General features: G+C 38.2%; 1 protein-coding gene across 2 annotated transcripts in view; it reads left to right on the forward strand.

Moving 5' to 3' along the window:
- The window catches only part of esco2 (establishment of sister chromatid cohesion N-acetyltransferase 2), a 46,909-nt gene that overhangs the window by 23,919 nt on the left and 1,874 nt on the right, over positions 1-21,116 (forward strand). For both annotated transcript variants that reach the window (XM_048596763.1, XM_048596762.1), the window contains exons 5-10: positions 4,001-4,094; positions 6,297-6,354; positions 9,149-9,293; positions 17,204-17,335; positions 19,701-19,790; positions 20,479-20,622. In XM_048596763.1, coding sequence (XP_048452720.1) covers positions 4,001-4,094; positions 6,297-6,354; positions 9,149-9,293; positions 17,204-17,335; positions 19,701-19,790; positions 20,479-20,622 — 663 coding nt within the window. The remainder of the gene's footprint in view (positions 1-4,000; positions 4,095-6,296; positions 6,355-9,148; positions 9,294-17,203; positions 17,336-19,700; positions 19,791-20,478; positions 20,623-21,116) is intronic.

Here is a 21,116-nt window from a genome sequence, read left to right on the forward strand (position 1 = left end):
GAACAAGGAGCAAGTGTAGGCAATTCAGTCCCATGAGCCTGCTCTGCCATTTGATATGATCATAGCTGATCTCGTCTCTGCCTCGACTCCATTTTCTGCCTACTGTCCATAACTCTTCAACCCATTACTAATTTAAATTCTTGTCTATTTCCTCCTTAAATTTACTCAATGTCCCAGCATCCACCGCACTCTGGGTATGAATTCCACAGATTTCACAACCCTTTTGAGAGAAGTAATTTGTCCTCGTCTCTATTTTAAATTTTCTTCCCCATATCCTAAAACTATGACCTTTTATTATAGATTGTCCCACATGAAGAAAAACCCTCTTTACTTCTGCTTTGTAAATTCTCTTTAGCATCTCTCATTCTTCTAAATTCCAGAAAGTATAGACCTAAACAACTCAATCTTTCTTCATAAGACTAACCCCTTATCTCTGGAATCAAACTAGTGAACCTCCTTTGAATGGCTCCAATGCAGCTACATCCTCCTCCAGTAGGGGGACCAAAATTGTATGCAGTACTCCAAGTGCGGTCTCATACACTTGTATGAGTTGTACAGTTGTAGGAACACTTCCCTACTTTGATAGTCTATTCCTTTATCAGTAAATGCCAAAATTCCACTTGCTTTCCTTATTACTTGCTGTACCTGCAAACTGGTTTTGTGCAATTCATGTATGAGGACACCGACATCCCTCTGCACCAAAGCACCGTGAAGTGTCTAATTCTGACTTCTTAAGTATCCCCAGTTTTAATCACTCTACCATTGGTGGCCATATCTTCACCTGTCAATATTTTAAGTTGTGGAATTCCAGCCATGAAGCTGTTTTCAATCTCTCCTTTAGACACTCCTTAACCTTACATCTGACTAAGTTCTACCCTATTATCTGTTTATGTGGTTCAATGCCATGTTTTCAGTTTTATACTGTGATTTTAAAGTGCCTGTGGACATTTTAATTATGTTAAAGATACTCTATAAATGCATATGAATGAGCATGAAATGAATGCAGTGCTTTACTGAGAGATGTTGATAAATATACGTGAATGAGAATGTAATGAATGCAGTGCTTTAGTGAGAGATATTGAAATATATTGAAAACATAAAATATTGAAATATATTACCAGATGAGCCAGATCCTAGAAAGGAACCAGTTTTGATGAAACATGTTGTAACAAAGTGGTCTCACACTGAACAATAAGCACACAGTGTTGAAGATTTTACTTTATCACTAAAACGGAAGTTTATTACAAAAGAACTGAAGATAAAATAGAATAATGCAAGCTATCTATTATAATACAAATTCAAAGGTTATTAAACACAATGGCAAAAGTATAATCCCACTAATTTCAAAAGACTCCTAATATAAATTAGAAGTACACAAAACAGAATTTGTGTAGTACAAAACACGCTGTATACAATACCTAAAACACCACTCGTACAGTACTCCCGCCAGCAACCTCGTATCAGGCACCTCAGTAGTTTAAGTCACTTGTGAATTCAAGATTTAGAGTAGAAATGCAGATAACTCCATCATATTATTGCTTAAATGTACTCTGCTTTAAGTAATTTCTTCAGGGTTTTATCCAAACACTTCATGTCTGGGACCAACACTAACTCACTCTAAGGTAATCTAGTTCACTAATGTATATGCTTCCATTCTTAGAACCATGAGTTTATACAGCCATTCAATTCCAAGGACGTCAGGGACTGCCCCATTTAAAGTCAAAGGTGACCTAAATGTCTCTTAGCAATCAATATTTCTATTCAGCTATATTTTTAAAAAAAATCAAGTTCCAGAACACACAAGCAAACCTTGGGGCTCCAATACTTACCACGCTGAGTCACTAAACAACCCAAGTAAGTAAAAGTCCGTTAGCAATGCACAAAACCCATTCTAAAGCCTAGCCTCAAAAACTACTTATAAAAGAATATGCCATGGCTACAGAAATGCAGACAAAATAATTATTAACTGAAGACACCCACAAAATCCACTGGTTGCTAACTCAGAAACCAGAAACCCAAAATCCCAGCAAATAAATTTAAAAACTACACACACAAATCTACAGTTTGAATCAGAGCGTAACATGAATATTTACCACATATCTGGCCCACGTTTATGGCTGACCTCTGAATGAAAGCTTTAGGCCTTAGAATAAAAGAGGACTGTCTCAACATGGAGACAAAATTAACTGAGGGATAAAAAAATGAGAGTAGTGGTTATTGGGTATTTTTCAGGCGGGAAAATGTTTGAGAAGTGGAGTTCTCAGCCGTCAGAACTGGGACCCTTGCTTTTTTTGAGTATATGTAAATAATCTAGAGTGTGCAAGGGTCAGTTTCAAAGGTTGCAGATGAGACAAAACTTGGGAGAATTGTGAGGAGGACACTGTAGAACTTCCAAAAAGGTATTGACACATTGGAATATTTGTAGGTAGCAGTTGAATCACATTGGTATATCAACATGGTGAGACAGTGTAAAACAGCACTATTCTAAATGGTGATGCAGGAGCAAAGAGACCTTTGTGATTGTGTACACATGTCATCAGAGGTAGCAGCACAGGTCGAGAGAGCTATTGATGAAGCATATGGTATTTTAGACTTCATTATTAGGGACATACAATATAAGAGCAAGGAAGCTGAGGTCAACTTGTCTAAAATTCTGGTTATACCTCATCTGGAGTATTGTGTACAGTTTTGTGTGCTACAATATAGGAAGAATACATTGAATAGAGTATAGAACTAGTTTCTGAATATGGTACCAGGGATCAGGTACTTCAGTGAAATAGAAGGATTGGAGAATTTGGGATGCTTTCCTTGGAAAGGAGAGATTTGATGGAAGTCATCAAAATAATGAAACACCTGGGCAGAGTCGATGGGGAGAAATTGTTCCCTCTCATAAACGGATTGCGATCCAGAGAGCATATTTTTGTGTTTTGCAAAAGAAACCAATGTGAGGTGAGACAAAGCCGTTTTTACACAGTGAATGGTTAGAGTGTGGAATGCTTTGCAAGTGTGGTGGAGGAAGGCTCAATTTAGCTTTTTGAGAGAGCATTGTTTCTATTTAAATAATCATCCAATGTGCAGGGTTATGGGGAAACGGCAGATTGGCAATTGAGTAAAACGCTAAGAACCGGTGCAGATGCAATGGGCTGAATGGTTTTCTTTTGCATCGTAACAGTTTTTTCATTCTACTTGATATCATCACTGGGTGACAAGCTGATATAATTGACTTGACATTAATTTCCTTTCAGTCCTCATCCCAACATGTGTTTCTTTTTGGGTATTTCAGGCCTCGATTTTTTGAAAGTGGGCTCTAATGCATTAACAACAGTAATTTCAGATAAAATATATCACCATTCCAGGATATTTTATTGCTATGTTGGGCTTTGGCTGTTAATGGGGTATGGACTTCTAATGTCATTTAGCTGAAGTTCAGTGAACAGATCTTGGAATATAAAGTTATGAAAAATGCAATTTTAATAAAATTAGTAATCCAGGACAATGTCTTCTGAATATCTAAGATGTGTTGGTGTTCCCATGTCAAATACAAGTCAATGTGAAAATGGTCTGTTCCTTTCTTGTAATGTAAGGTATTCATGACAGTTGACTTAAGGTCTTGCTAAAATAAAAATGATCGCTTTACGATTTTTTTTAAAAATGCCTTAACTTATTCATATTAAAAACATTTTCTGTTTTTCTTTGCTTTAACATTTATTATGACTTGGGTTTTAGCCAAAATCTGTTCTTGGATTGAAGATTTTATTCAATACATTTTATTTTTTGATTTCTGTGAAAGGAATTATAGTAACAGTTGTAGTACATTCTTTGTTAAATCTTGTGAGCAAAATTGCATTTATACACCCTACTTTGCATTCCTAAGATATCAATTCCTTTCATAGATGGGTACAGTAGAAAATTTTAAAGTAACAACATATGTTTTGGACCTTTAATCATTTGAGTTTGAAAGCAATATTGTTTTATCATTAATTTTGTCTTTTATCTTAAGCACCTTAATACTAATGAAGCAGGTCTGGAATTTGAAGATCGGAATGAATTTGAAGATCGGAATTCATTTGAAGGAAATAATGACACACATAAAGGTAATCAATTCAGTAATGGCAAGGACTCAATATGGAATGAGACCTTGTAGCGTTTGATCTTAATGCTCCTTTTGGATTGGATAAGATACTGATGTTCACTTCTTTACATCCATTGATGCTTCCTCAAAAATGGGCACCTGTGATCATATTTTTAAAATATGTCTGCTCTTCTGTGATGCTTCCAAAGGCCCAGTCTCTTGAAGTACATCCATACGCGAGAGGTAACAAAAAATAAGATGTCAAGAACCACTACCTTTAGGAGAGGGGATTCTAAAATGGATGAGTTAAATAGATGTGACTATGCATCTCAAATTCAATGTTAATTTCAAAGTAAGATTGAAAATAATGAATTCATGATAAAAGTTGGTATAGTAAAATTGTATGCTTTCAGTTCTAATTTTAGATGTGCTAGTTTGCAAATGGTGATATTTATTTATTTAAATGATGATACATTGGGAAGTGTGGATGTACAAAAGGATTCGGGTGTCCTTGTACACCAGTCAGTGAGAGTGGACAAGCAGGTGCAGCAAGCAATTAAGAACGCAAGTTGTATATTGGTCTTCAGCGCAAGAGGATTTGAGCTCAGAGGTAGGGTTATCTCACTGCAGTTATACAGGATCTTGGTGAGGTCACACCCAGAGCATTATGTGTAGTTTGGACTCCTTACTCAAGAAAGGATATACAAGGCATAAAGGGAGTGCAGCAGAGGTTCACCCGGCTGATATTGGGAATGGCGGGTCTGCCCCGTGAGGAAAGGTCAGTTCAAATGCATCTGTATTCAAGACAAAGATGAGGGCGATCAAATTGAAACATACAGAATTCTAACAGGGCTGGACATTCCAGATGTAGAGAAATGTTTTCACTGGCTGGGGAGTCTAAAACTGGGGATAGTCTCAGGATACTGGGTAAACCAATTAGGACTGCAATGCAGAAAAATGTATTCACTCAAAGAATTCTCCAACACAAGGCAATGGAGGCCAAGCCACTGAATATATTCAAGAAAGAGATAGATACATTTTTAAATTATAATGGCATCAAGGGATATGGGGAGAAGGTGAGAATATGGTTTTGAGATAGAGGATCAGCCGCAATCATGTGGAATTGTGCAGTAGGACCAAATGGCCTACTCCTGCTCTTTGTTTCAATATTTCTATTACCCATGATCTTGATACTGTTGAAACACCATTAGAAGTTGCACTTTGTTTTATCCTTTAATGAGATGTGGGCATTGCTAATCAGGCCATTATTTATTGCCCATTCGTAATATCACATGAACTGAGTCACTTGCTTGGCCATTTCATTGAGCAGTCAAGAGTCAACCAAATTGATGGGTAAGTTTGGGTTGTTTACTTCAGAGCCGTGAAAGTAGAGGGGGGACCCCAGTAGAGGTTTATAAGATTATGAGGGGCATTGACAGGGTGGATAGAAAGCAGCTGTTCCCTTTAGTTGGAGGGTCAGGAACGAGGGGGCATACTTTTAAGGTGGAAAGCTTAAGGTTTAGAGGGGATTTGATGGGGAAAAAAAAATTCACCAGAAGGTAGGGGGGACCTGGAATGCACTCCTGGTAGCCTCACAACCTCATAACATTTAAAGTACTTGGATGAGCACTTGAATTGTCATAACATTCAAGGCTTTGGACCTAGTGCTGGAAGGTGGGACTCGTGTATATTTGACTGTACAAACTCTATGGGTTGAAGGGCCTCTTCTGTATTGCAGTATTCTATGACTGCTGTGGGTCTGATGTTAAGAGAGTTATTTTACCCTTAAGGACTGCTCTGCCAGTCAACAAGACCCACCTCAACTTCATCTTTGTATGTTGATTTCCAATATGTGTCATCATTTTCAATTTACTCTTTTTACAGTATTTTAAGTAATGAATTGATCATATTGATTTTTTTATTTGTGGTAGGCTGCCTGTGAGAATTCATTAATCTTATTGATGCATTGATGAGCATAAAGCCATCATTACAGCTCTATGCTGGACATTCCAATAATGAATGTTCCAATCCTCTGAGATTGCTACTTTCTTCTAGCTTTGACCTGAATTGTCCAATCAGCACCAATGTGTTGTAAATATACAATCAAATGTTCGCTTTACTACATATAGTCATACCAGTTAAAGTATTGGGTTTTGTGTTAGTAGTATTTTTCGTTACATTTATGAAAGGTGTTTAACTAATAGTTACATTTCGTCGTCTTTAGGTTTATCGTCAGCTGATGCTATCTATCCCATTTTTCGTACTCCAACTGGCAGTAAAAGGTATTAATTTGTCATTAGATATAATAATGTTTTCATGGTACTATGTGTGTATCGTGTGTATTATGTCTATGACATGATGCATAAGCATATGGATACAATGCTGATCTATTGAATTTCTATTTCTCTTATTCTATTGAAAATATTTGTTTTAAGCAGTTTACTGTCCCTATTAAAGTTGCAAAGGTAGGAACAGGAAACCATCATTTTAGCTAGTATCCTAATGTGAAATTTTAGACAATGTTCTTTCTGGATTTCATTGATTTATAAATAAGTGTTAGGTATAAAGGCTAATTGTAGTAAAGGAACACAGGCCTCTGGTGTACAGATATCCAGATCACTAACAAAACGATATAGATTAATAAGGCCATAAAGTAAATACTATTACCAGAAAGTAAGTTCCAGTAGAAATTGCAATGAACTCGTCAGCAGACTATGAATATAATAACAAAAGTAAAATTATCTTGTTCAATTTTTATGGAATTCTTTCATGCTTTAAACTTCGGATTGTCTGATTGTAACAAGCAACAAATTCATCTTCAGGACACCTTTATTACTCACTGCATTTAAATAGATATTTATTATCAAGATTTATTACTCCACTCAAAACGTGACAGAATCATTCATGACACATATTCACACATGCTTTCAAGAAAGGAAGGGAGACAAGCTTTTAATTACAAATTACTTATAAAAAAAGTTAGAGTTAGAGAGTCAGGTAAACTGGCATTAAGTTGTAAAGAGAGTGTCTTTTGTTTTGTATGTCTTTAAAACCCTTGGACTCCATTTAAAAAGAATTATTTTTGAAACAGGAATTTATCTGGATGGCTACATAATTTCACAGCAAGGAATTTGATACCCGTTGTGAATTGTGTTTATGATCAAGAGTTCTTAAAATGTGCAGACTATCAGGAGCCAATGAGTTTTTTACAAGCGAACCTAAATGGTTCTCAGCTAACTGAGCAGGTTGGAACTGGAAACATGTTACAGAAACACAATCACACAGGAAAGACACAGTTGTTCTCCCCAGCAGAAGCTGTCTGTTCTCTGTAGTTTAAGAAAAAAACTCAGTTTAGAGTTGAAGAAACCTAGTTACCTTTCCTGCAGCACTTGCTGTGAGTTGTGACTTTGTAATTGATCAGGGACATTTTTCAAATGAATTGGTTGCTCTGTACTTCGTGCAAGTTAGTGAAAGTTTCCAGAAAAAGACAACTGACCATCAAGGGCCTGACTAGTTGAAGAAGGATCATTTCGGCATTGGAATTAGGAAGGAAACACCACTGAAGTGACTTTCCAGTGTTTTCTATCTCCATACATGATTTGTTAGTCCTATTTGTTTACCTGTGTGTGTGTGTGTAAGGAGAAATTAAAAAGAGGAATAATCAGCTGTGTTATATGCCAGTGGTTTATATTTGTTTACCTGTAGCTATAGCCTAATTACTTATTATAAATGCTAATTCTTGTTTAGTCCAACAACCTGGTCCATGCTTTCCATCAACCTTAGTTTGAAATTCAGATAAATTGGAGCAATGTGCATAACTATCTTAAAAAAAAAAAAAATCTTTGGTTCAACTCTGGGTATAACAGGGCTTGATTTACAGTGCACTACTCCAGTGTGTCGTCATAATATTGAGGTGTTTAAAGCAAGTCAGCATCCTGCTCAGGTTGTTTCCAGTAAGTCAGCATGCCATTGAGGTTCCTTCAGTTGGCTGGGTATAACAGTCTCTTTCATTGTAGTTCAGAGGTAGTCAAATTTCTGATGAAGGTACCATGAGATAAAGGGGGATTGCTGTGGGTGTGGTAGTTGAGGATGAACCCCCCCATTCTCAGCATTTCTGAAGAAGGGTCTGGGCCCGAAATGTCAGCCTTCCTGCTCCTCTGATGCTGCTTGGCCTGCTGTGTTCATCCAGCTCTACACTTTGTATATCCCTTGATTCAGTTGGTATGTGTTTAACTAAGCCTGGAGCTGCTTGTTCTTGGTTGCTACCAGCAGACTGACTGACTAATAGAAGTCAAAGCCATATACTTACTATGCGGAATGTTCGAATGTTCAAATGTTGTTGGCCCAAGCCAACTTTATAATCCACCCAAAAATACAAAGACGTTTAAAAGACTTGCAGCCTGGACCAAGGAAATTATCTTCGATAAAGGCTTGAGAAGCAAGAACAGAAACATGTTAATGGTGGTCTGGTTGGTAGTTGAGGAGGGGAAGTTTCGTGGTTGGAGCCAAACTTGGTGATGTGGGGTCAAGGGATTGACACTATTGGATGAATGAAGAAGCTATATTTAGTAATTTAAAAATTGTCGTAGAAACTTCACAGGTCTGGCAACATCTGTGGCAAGGGAAACAGTCAGTGTTTCGAGTCTAATTTTGTTCTTCAACAAGAGATATGGCAGACTTGAAATATTAGCTCGGTTTCTCTTTCCATAGATGCTGTCAGATCTGCTGAATTTCTGTAGCATTTTCTACTTTTATTTCAGATTTTGAATATTTGTAGTATTTTGCTTTTATTTGAGAAGCTAATTTTAGTGATGGTAGCATCACTTTGGTGATGAAGGAAATTGAGGTTAGCAAAAAGAATAGTTTTTATGCTTAAGAGTCTATTGGTCCATACATTTGATGTCTGAGATACAACAAATTATACACTGGGGAGGAGGGGCAGAGGCAATAAGTATTTGTGAAGAGCTGTTCCTACTTTCCTTTATTGATTACATGCTAACATTCCAATTGCATCATGAAGGTAAGAACTATTTCTGTAAATTGAGTGTCTCATTGTAATTTCTTGTTCTTGTTTAGGCATGAGCTAGTGAAAGATGAGACTGTTTCTGTTGATTGTAATAATCCTTTTCCTGCTGCTTCTGCGATGTCCTGCCACGGATCTCTACAGAAGAACAAAAAAAAGAAAGATTTTGACAAAGTTTTCAGCGACCAGCTTATAATAGTAAGTTTGAATTAGTGTAATGTGAAGACTTAATAGATGCCTGCAGGTGATTTTTGTTCTAAAATATTGAGTGACAATAAACATAATTTGAACTTAAGAAAGACAAAGTTAAAATTCATATCTGCTAACAAGTTGGTTGTCATTGTATTACTGGGTATAGTTAAAATCAATTTTAGCTAATTTAAAATGTTTAGTTTGCACATTCATGTCATACACAAGTGATTAAGTGACTGAGTAAGATTTGGAGTGCTCAATTTAACTTCAGTTGTAAAACTCTCCAGATCTCATCTTCTTCCATCACTCTCTCCAAATCTTCACACCGACTCTCTCTGTGTCACTGTAGTTCTGAGGCAGCCTCAAATCTATTTAGTGACCCAGCTATCTTGGAGAAGAAATTCCTGCCCATCTCTGTCTTAACCCAGTGAACACCCTTATTCTAAAACCAGGATGCCCCATCCTCCTAGATTTTGCCTTGAGGATGGGGGGGTTCATCCTCAACTACCACACCCTATAAAGCACTCCCCACCCTCGATAAGATAGGACCACCCTCTCATTTGTCTGAACTCCCAGAGATACAGACCCCACCCTGTTCCAAACTTCCATTGTAAGACAGAGTCCCCTTCAACCTGGAGCAAACCTTCTGTGAACTGCCCCCAATGTGAGTCCATCCTTCCTTAAATAAGGAAATGTATAACAGGACAAATCACTCAAACTGTTCTATCTGAGAAGGGTCAGTGCTGAGGGAGGGCCATATTGTTGGAGGGTCAGAGCTGAGGGAGCGCTGCACTGTCATGGGGTGAGTCTAGGTAAGATGCTGTTCAGAGGATCTGTGTGGACTCGATGGGCTGAAATCTCCGCCTCCACACTGTACGGATTGTATAAGTCCTCTATAAGTCAGTGATGAGGGAGCAGACGTTATCAGAGGGATCAGTGCTCAAGGAAGATTTGTTAGCGACCCTTGAAATGGTGTAATTGGAGATATTACTGAAGCAGGGAGGTCTTATTGGAGCTGTCTGTGACGTTAGTTAGGCTGCAGATGGAGTGCTCTATGCACTTCTGGTCTCTGCTTTACAGGAAAGATGTGATTGCACTGGACAGGATGCAGAGGAGATTCACCAGGATGTTGCCTGGGATGGAGTAATTCAGCAGAAGGGAGAGACTGGAGAGCCTGGTGTTGTTTTCCTTTGAGCAGAGAAGGCTGAGGGGTGACCTGATTGAAGAAGACACAGTTGTGAGGTGAGGGAGAAACAACTCCCCCTTAATAGAGAGGTCACTAACCAGGTGGCATAGTTTTAAGATGAGAAGCAGGAGGCTTAGAGGGGATTGGAGGATTTGTTTTCCACCCAGAATGTGGTGGGAATCTGGAACTCATTGCTTGTGAGGGTGGTACAGGCAGAAACGCCTCAGAACATTGAAGAAGTTTGAGTTGTAAGAGGAGGCTAGGTAGGCTGGGACTTTTTTTCACTGGAGCATAGGATGTTGAAGGGTGACCTTATAGAGATTTTTAAAATCATGAAGGCTGTAGATAGGGTGAATGGTAGGTGCCTTTACCCTAGGGTAGGGAATTTCAAGGCTGGGAGCGTATTTTTAAGATGAGAGGAGAAAGATTTAGTAAAGACCTGAGGGGTAATTTTTTTTTTTATACAGTGGTTCGTGTATGAAGTGAACTTCCAAAGGAAGTGATGGATGCGTGTACAGCTACAATGTTTAAAAGCTATATAGATAGGTTCATGAATAGGAAATGTTTGGAGGGATATGGGCCAAGCGCAGGCGGATGGGACGAGTTTAGTTTGGGATTATGGTTGGCATTGACTGGTTAAACCGTTTTGGCCTGTTTCCATGCTGTATGACTCTATGACTTGGAGTCAACTTCAATTTTCAATATTTTTAACCAACCTGTTCAGAGGTATTACACCACACCTCTTAAACAGGTGGGTCTTGAACCTGGCCTTCTCACTTCATATTCCAATTCATGGCATATCTGCCACTCTTCCACTGGCTTGATCATAGTGGTATCAGCAATTTTTCAATGAAGTGTGCAAGATACCTGACAGAAGCTACATCAGATATATCTAAAACTGTGATGTGAGCATGGTGAAGTTACAAAACAGGGCAACCTGTGTGCTAAACAGCATAAACAGCAAGTAGTGTACAGAGCTAAGCAATTCCACAACAAACAGATGAGATCTAAGGCCCTGGCAGCCTTTGCACATCAAGTTGTGAATGGTGGTGGACAAATAAGTTCACCAATATCACCATTCTGAAGAATGTGGAAGCCCAGCATGTCAATGCAAAGATGAGTCTGAAGCATTCACAATATCCTCAGCCAGAGGTGCTGACTGAGTGAGCCATTTCGGGATCTTCCTGATGTTCCCAACATCATAGATGTCAGTCTCCTGCAAATTTGATTCACTTCACGTGATATATAGAAAAACTGGAGGCACTGGATATTGCAAAACCTATGGGCCCTGACAACGGACTGGCAATAGTTCTGAAAACTTGTGCTCCAGAACTTGCACCCCTAGCCAAGCACTTCCAATACAACTATGACACTAGCATCTAGTTGACAGATGTGAAATGTTGCCCAGGTAAATGTCCTGGACACAAAAAGCAAGACAAATCCAACCCAGCCAATTACTGCCCCATCAATCTACTCTCAATCGTTAGTAATGTGATAGAAGGCATCATCAACAGCGCTCTCGAGCAGTACTTGCAAAACAATAACTTCCTCACAGAGGCTCAGTTTTGCCTTGGCCACTCAGCTCATGACCTATTGGACCCTTGGTTTAAACATGGACTAAAGAGCTGGATTCCAGATGTGAAATGAGAACGATTGCTATTGGATATTAATTATCTCTGTTCGAGGTTATTTCTACAGGCGTTCCTCTCTGTAGTGTTTTAGGCCCACACGTTGAGTCAGATATGGAGATGTTTGCTACTGATTATGCAATATTCAATGCCATTTACAACTCTCCAGACACTGAAGCAGTTTATGCCCAAATGCAAGACCTGGACAATATCTTGATTGAGGCTGACAAATGGCAAGCAGCATTCACGCCACAGAAATGCCAGGCAATGACCATTTCCAACAAGAGAGAATCTAACCAACTAATCATTGCCATTCAATCGCCTTACCATCCCTGAACTGGACTAGACATAAATATTTATCTCTGGATTCTCCAGAAGTCCCCAACATCACAGATGCCACTCCCCAGAAAATTTGATTCACTCCATGTGATATAAGAAGATAGTTGGAGTCACTAGATACTTCAAAAACTATGGGCCCTGACAATGTTATGGCAATAGTTCTGACAACTTATGCTCCAGAACTTGTTGCACTCCTAGCCAAGCTATTCTAATACAGCTGTAACATTAGTATCTAGTTGACAGGTGTGGAACATTGCCCAGGTATGTACTATACACAAAAAGCAGGACAAAACTACAAGAGCATGTCATAGGCTAGGAATCCTGCAGTGTGTAATTTGCCTCCTGGCTCCGAAATCCTGTCCACCGCCTATAGCGTACAAGTCAGGAATGTGATAGAGTACTGCCCACTTGCATAAATGAGTACAGCTTCAGCAACACTGAAGAAGCTTGAGACCAGAGGACAAAGCAGCCCATATGATTGGCACCATACCCACAAATACTCATTCCCTCCACCATCAATGCTCAGCAGCAGCACTTACCATCTACAAAGTGCACTGTAGAAATTCACCAAGGCTTCTTGGACAACATCTTCCAAACCCACGATCACTACCACCTAGAAAAACAAGGATGGCAAATACATGGGAAAGCACCACCTGCAAGTTTCCTTTCAAGCCACTGACCATCCAGACTTGGAAATATATTGTATTTCCTTCGAGTTGCTGTGTCAGAATCCTGGAATTCCCTTCCTAGTGGTATTTTGGGTCTACCTACACCAAATGGATGGGGAGGCGATGGCCTAGTGATATTATCACTGAACTGTTAACCCAGAGATCCAGATAATTTTCTGGGGACCTGTGTTCGAATCCCACCATGGTGGATGGTGGAATTTGAATTCAATAAATATCTGGAATTAAGAGTGTAATGATGGCCATGAGTCTATTGTCAATTGTCAGGAAAAACCCATCTGTCTCATTAATGTCCTTTAGGGAAGGAAACTGCCTTCCTTAGACAGTCTTGTTTAATGTTGATTTTGTGCAGCTTGGCTCAACTTGTGCTTTGGTGATTACTGAAGCCTTTTCCAAGTTTTTTATTTTCCTTTCTGAAATCAGTCCATGAAAGTCAGATGATGGAAGTAGAAAAATGATGGTCCATATCTTATCACAATTGTGACAAAGGTTGCTGAGGTTTTTTTTACCTGGAACTCTAGGTTTTAAAAGAAACATTTTGAAATTACGGAAGGTATTTGTGGTTTGAATATTGAAAGATTATTTTCATTGGTGAATGGATAACAAGAGGGCATAAACCCAGGATTGTCATTGGAAATTGAAGGAGTAAATCAGATTTTGTACCGTCTAAGTAAAGATACGAAATATCTCTTGTAACATATACCATCAACCATTTAAGAATAAGGAAGAAAAGGTTTGAAAAGAAGGAAAAGTGAGAAAATAAAGGGCAAAAAGACATGATTAAAATGGCACTTTATTACTGTATTACAGAATTTAGCCTGATCTTTCAAGTTATGTTCTAACTCTTTGAAGTATTATGAGGTTTGGCTGTGGCTTAAAAGACTGACGAAGATGGGCTTATTCTTGGTTTATAGTAAGGTCATTCAAGACTTTTCCTGCCATTGTCTCTGAATATTAGCTGAATTTGGGTTGTGGGTTTCCAAGCTGGATATTGAGTATAACAGAATATTGTTGATTAGTGAAAATGTTTTCATCCTTTCGGTTGTATGTATCCAGGGATTTTGAGCTGTCATCCTTGCCTCTCGTCAAGCCAAGTTTCCATCTCCATTTCCTTGTGTGAGTCAAAAAACTGGCACAGATGTGGTAGGCCAAATGGTGATTCTTGAGATTTTTCCAGTGCCAACTGCTTTTCTGAACAGAGCAGCTTTTGTTTTCATATCCAGGAGAGAGTGGATTGTGAAACTCTTGTATACAGAAGTGAATGAATCTGATGTAAATTGAACTACCTGCAAGAACAGTTTATAGTGGAAAATTGTATTAGACTTTCTTCCACGAAGATTATAATAAAATTTGCAACATATCAGGTTAAACAGAAAATTGGCTGTCGAGCTATCTGTTCCGATGATTTGAGTTTTTTTAAAAAGATAGCTACTATGTAAAATCTCGGGGATTTTTTGCCCTAGGCATAAAATATTCTACTAAACAAGTTAAGCACATGTTCAGGAAAGCACATTGATTCACTCAGAACGCTGACATTATTTGAAGACATGAACTCATTTTGCCAGGGTGCGAATAGAGAAGAGGGATTTGTGGTACAGATTTTTTCCCTCTGCAATCAATCCCAATGTCAGAGGTTATTGAAAAAGAATAGTGGTTAACCTTAAATAGATTAAATTTTTATCTTATTTTTGTCACAATGAACTGTCTTTGTGAGAAATTTACAAGAATAAATTCTACAAAGGAACAACATTTAAGAATTATTTAGATGAACACTTGAAATACCTAGCATACAAGGCTACAGGCCAAGTGCTGGAAAGGGGGACCAGAGTAGAAAGATGACTAGTGCAGCCTCAAAGGACTGAAGGGCCTCTTTCCATGTCGCAGAACTTGGAATTCTAAAGAAATGCACTTTTTTCTAAACCTCACCATGGAAAATGTAGAATTGAAGAGGACAGAATAGTACCTGGAGAGAGGAAGGAGGAATCTCCTGGTTCTTAAGAAAGATGGTCATCTTATATCAAGGATCAGTAAAGGGGAAAAGTTGATTACCAATTCCATCACATAGGGTTAGGGGTTGCACTCTATATGTCTGAAGGCACCCCATTGTAAAAGAATTTGATAGGTTTGTTTTGTGATGCAACCACCATATGACTAAGCATCACCGGATAAGTAACCCCAAGGTTCAGGTGTTTATTCTAGGGATATAGGTTCAAATCCCATTATGACAGCTCATGGAATTTAACTTCAATTAATTAATAAAATCTGGAATTGAAAGATAATCTCAGTAATAGTAACATTGAAGCAATCATTATTTATCATAGATATCCATTTCATTCATTAATGACCTTTAGGGAAGGAAATCTGCCATTCTTAACTGGTCTTGCCTATATGTGGCTTTTTTTTATTAACCATTCAGGGGATGTAGGTTTTGCTGGCTGGGTCAGCATTTATTGCCCATCCTTAACTGCCCTTGAGAAGTGATGGTGAACTGCCTTCTTGAACTGCAGCAGTCCAGTCGATGAACGTACCCTACATTGCTGATGGAGTTGCAGAATTTTAACCTAATGACTGTGAAGGAATTGAGATTTCATGATATATTATAAAACTTCAGCTTCTAATAGTGAACTGAATGAAGAAAGTTTTCTACGTCAATGTAAAATGTTCTATAATTTATTCTGTTTTTAAGCACGTCATGAGGTATCATCCATGACATTCTTGCCTATAAGTTGGTCTTTGGGATCCATGGCGCCTATACAATTTGAGCACATAAGCCTGCACTGATACTCGAATGCAGCAAAGGGAGCCCTTGTCAATTCATACAAAATAAATAGCTTGAGTAAGCCTTTTGACTCTTTAAGGTTGCTCCACCATTAGGCTAAATCATGGCTGATCCTCCGCTTCAATTCCACTGTCCCACACTGCCTCTTTATCCTTAGCACTCAAAAATATATCGAACTATGTCTAGAAAATACTTGAGTACTGAGCATCCTGTTAGATTTCCAAAATTTCATAACCTTGAATGAGGAATTTTTTAATCTTAGCCTTAGTTAAAGGCAAATAATGTTCTAACATACAAGTTGATTACAATTCTGAATTTCCGTTCAGATGAGCCTTTAAACTGACTTTACAAATGTAAAAGATTCCATGGCAATATCATTATTAAAAAGGTTCATCTCATTGCTGTTGTGTAACCTTGCTGTGTGTGAATTGTCTGCTATTTTGACTGAAAATCTTTGCTAAGTATTTCATGGCAAAGTACCTTGGGATATCCTGACGGCATGAAAGTTCTATAAATTAAGACCCATCTTTTATGAATTTCTAAGTTTCCTAAGTCAACCCTATGACAACTGCTCACCTGAACTAAAGACCCACTCCCCGCCATGGACAGGACCAATGTCATCTACAAAATCCCCTGCAGAGACTGAGAGAAACACTACATCGGACAAACAGGAAGGAAACTAACAACAAGAGTACATGAACACCAACTGGCTACAAAAAGACACGACCAATACTCATTCATCTCAATCCACATGGACAAGGAGAACCACGACTTCGACTGGGACAACACCAAGATCCTGGGACAGGCTAGGCAGAGACAAGCACGAGAATTCCTGGAAGCATGGCACTCCACGAAGCATGCTATTAATAAACACATTGAACTCGACCCCATATACATTCTGCTACGAAGGAAACCCGGAAGTGAGGCAATCCATCTCAACGGACCCCAGAGTTTAAAAACCAGGCACGAAAACACACTGACGCTTCATCGGAGGCTGCACTGAGAATGTTACCAAGCATGGTAACGAAACGTCTGCAACACAACAAACCAGCTCGGCGAGCCAACCAACCTCAACACCCACAACCCGAGCTACAGATCTACTCCAAAACCTTAGATAAGTTTTATTTTCCTAAAATAAGTTTAGGAAATTAACCAGAGAGATGCTGTAAAACAAAGTAATGTTAAGACCATGAGAACTTTAAGTATTTTAAATAATTTCAAAGCTATAATAATGCTGATGACTAGATGTACTTTTTTTTGGTAGATGTATTGATTTTCTTGCTTTTGCTATTTTGCAGGACGCTGGTCAGAAGCATTTTGGAGCAGTCATGTGCAGGTCCTGTGGAATGATTTATACAGCATCCAACCCTGAGGATGAAGCACAACATATTCAATATCACCAAAGATTCCTAGAAGGGCTCCGTTATGTGGTATGAAAGGTTTTAAATTAACTTTGTCCAAATTCAAGGTTTCAAATTCCTTGGCATTTTTTTGTATGCATTTTAAACCGTTTACCGATTTTTCAGGGTGTTAAGAATTAAGTATAGTCTTTAGTTTAAATGGGGTTAGATGGATAAATATCAAGGTTTGCAGACCTATCAAGTCCCCATTTTAATTTTGTATATTTTGTCCTTAATCCAATAAATTCCCATGTATATACATTGATAAAGGAAATGATTTATGCAAATTTGTCACACTTTAATTATACTCTACTGTCACTAGTTGCTCCATTTGATGAAGGGTATTCTTACAGCCTCACCAACGTTTCAAGACTATTGGATGTCTGGAAACATTTTACAGCCAATTACGTACTTTTAAATACAGTCACTGTTATAGTGTTGGGAACACAGCTGCTAATGTGCATGCAGCAATCTCTGGGGAGAAAAGAGATGTGTTGACAACCAGACTGTCTGTCTGTTTTTTGTAATATTGTTTAAAAGATAAATGTTAAGCAGGACACCAAGGATAACTCCCCCTGGCTTTTTTTTTTTGGAATGGTTGCAAAGGATACTTGATATATTTTTATTTTATTCATTCATGGGAAATGGGTGTCACTGGGTGGGTCAGCATTTATTGCTCATCCCTAGTTGCCTTTGAGGTGATGGTGAGCTGCGTCCTTGAACCACTGCATTCCATTTGGCAGACCTATATTAGTTTAAAAACATGGAGTGAACCTGGAAGGTTATAAAAGTCCATTTACTTTAGATCAAAGAAGAAATTGTAAATGAGAGAATTAATCTAGACAAATCAGTTTGAGGACAGCTCAAAGCAGGCTATGTTGTAGCAGAAATGGGTGAAGCTTAGGAAAGTTCTTAGGATTTGATTTGTTGAGAGAGTTAGCTGCAATTTAGAACTGCTATGTGCAGTTTACAAATAAAAACCAAAAGAACTGCGGATGCTGTAAATCAGGAACAACAACAAAGTTGCTGGAAAAGCTCAGCAGGTCTGGCAACATCTGTGAAGAAAAAAATCAGAGTTAATGTTTCGAGTCCGGTGACCCTTCCTCAGAACTGTTTTGAGGAAGTTTCACCGGACCTGAAACATTAACTCTGATATTTTCTTCACAGATGCTGCCAGACCTGCTGAGCTTTTCCAGCAAATTTGTTGTTTAGTTTACAGTCCACTGACAGAAAATCACCAAAGTAAGTGATGGTTAGCTAGGCCTACACTAAGCAGAGTTTTAAAAAAAACTAGCTTCTTCGTTCAGTGTGGAATGTAAGTGGCACTTATTCTTAGTTTGAATCTTGAAAGAGAGACGAATGAAGATTGTCTCAAGCTTCAAAATAGACAATCTGTCCTGTTACAAAAAGAAAATGTAAATAGCCAAATTAGCTTGGAAGCAACGTTCTTTTTCTTATTTTTGTCGCTGCACAAACCTCTGAGGTCTCTACACGGATGCCATTAATCAGCTTTGATCAATGTTCCTGGACCTACCCAGCAGCCACACAACTTAGAAAGCAAGTTCCTTGGAAATGTTGAAAATTAACCAGAATGTTGAATTGGGGTATCCATTGTGAAGAGATGGTACATGAGCATTTTACCTCGAGACAAACTGTAACTGAGGGCATTCCCCAGAGGACTGAGATTTACCTATAGTGGTCACTACATAAATAATTAACTTTAAGATGATGTGCCTTAATAAGAAAATTCTTACTACATGGTTATTGTATTAGGTTAATTCTATTTATTTTGTGCAGTTTATTCAATATACATTTTGTTGTTTAAACAAGTACAGTCTTGTGGCATAATTTTATTTGTTAAAATTAGGTTTTCAGATTTCTCATTAAATGTTAATGATCCCCCACTGGCCACTTAAGGGTTTCACTAGGCCCAGAGGTGGAATTCTGTGCACAACACCTCACTTGCCCCTCTGCAAAAATTCAGACTGTTCAGAAGCAGACATATAGGTGGCAGGGAGGTCAGCCATTGGAGTCTGCATGCCCACTGCCTTCAAATTCACCAGCACAAGAGTGTAAAACCAACCTTGGAACTCATTTGCAGTCTTAGTGAAGGTGAGGCTCATCAAGGGTGAGACTGAGATCCGATTTTTAGCTGTATTATTTCCACTGTCAAATGGCATACAAATGTATTACCTACCAATCATAAAGCAGTATCATTAGCTGACATATTAAAGAGCTAGCAAGGTAAACAAACATGAAATTATGCCTGCAGGGAAGGTTGAGGAAATTTCAGCAGAATGACAAGAGGACTATGCCACGTCACTTAATGATTCTTTTCATTCTTTTGAATTATTGAAACTGCATTATTGTAAAAGTATTTCTATTCAACACACAGGGGTGGAAGAAAGAGCGTGTGGTGGCAGAATATCTAGATGGAAAAATAATATTGATTCTAGCAGATGACCCCAAGTATGCTCTTAAAAAGGTAAAAAAAAAAAGCATAGTACTGATAAACTTTCTCCCAAAGTCTGTAGTATATACGTAATTGATTAAATTTCCAGTCTTGGATACAATGTGCAATAGAATAACTTGATGTCACTTGAAACAAAATCAAACTATTCCAATTTATAGAATTCAATTTTTGAAGTATTTTAATGTGTTAGATTTCAATTTAAATTTTTGAATAGTTCAATAATCTAGGTGACATTTCAAGCAGGTTTTTGGGAGTGCTACCTACACTAACAGAAGAGGGACGAAATATTTCAGAAGGAAAGGAGCACAAGTAGCTGTTTGGATGTTTTTCTTTTTAAAGACAAATGTAAATGCACTGTGCACATTTGGTACTGGAGAGGACATGAAAAGAAAGAGTTGAGCAATTCGTTTTACGTTTGAGGAGTCTGGAGTTGTTATTGGCCACCAGAATGATGTCAGGGGAGTTGGTTTTAAAGATTGTGGGACAGTGAAGTCTAACATGATCAAACCAGATCTGATGACTGACTGAACTGATTGTGTGCTTGGTAAGATCAAGTTTGCTTCCTTCTTAAGTAAGAGAACAAACATGGAAATGTACCGGCATAGCAAAACAAGTAGATGACATCTGCTCAAAATAGGTGTTGAGGACAGAAGTTAAGAAGTATATTTTGTTGTATTTTTACACATTTTTTCCCAATAAGGTAGAGGAAGTGCGAGAATTGGTTGATAATGAACTAGGATTTCAGCAAGCTACATTAAATTACCCAGAACGAAGCAAAACCTACATGTTTGTCTCTAACGAGAAGAGGATTGTTGGCTGTCTTATTGCAGAACCTATCAAACAGGTAAAGAATTTGTTTTGTGTACATGCAGCCAAGCTGCTTTACATGTTTATAAAGGCTAGTTAGTGCTCCTGGATCATAAAATAAAATCTATTATTCACATTTACATTACTGGCACCAAGTATTGTTAAATAAGGTTAGATTCAAGCAGAAATCACTTGGCTTATCCAAGCTATTTGCTTAAATCTGAAAGACTGTTTTATCTATTTCAACTAAAGTAACTCCAACTTCGATATCATTCGTTAAAAAGCAAAGTAGATAGTAGCTTTGCCAGCAATGCTTGCATCCCAGGATTGGATACACATGTAAAAGTTAAATTGTTTTAGTCTTTTTTTAATACTTGTGCTGTTTCCCTGTGTTAACCTTTTGAAGTCTGCCTCAACCCTGTGCATATTCACTCCTACTTTTCACATCTCATCATGATCCATGATAATAAGGTGTAGAGCTGTATGAACACAGCAGGCCAAGCAGCATCAGAAGAGCAGGAACGCTGATGT

The sequence above is a fragment of the Rhincodon typus genome, chromosome 5 (assembly GCF_021869965.1).
Source record: "Rhincodon typus isolate 14 chromosome 5, sRhiTyp1.1, whole genome shotgun sequence".
In the NCBI taxonomy this organism is placed as follows: Eukaryota; Metazoa; Chordata; class Chondrichthyes; order Orectolobiformes; family Rhincodontidae; genus Rhincodon; species Rhincodon typus.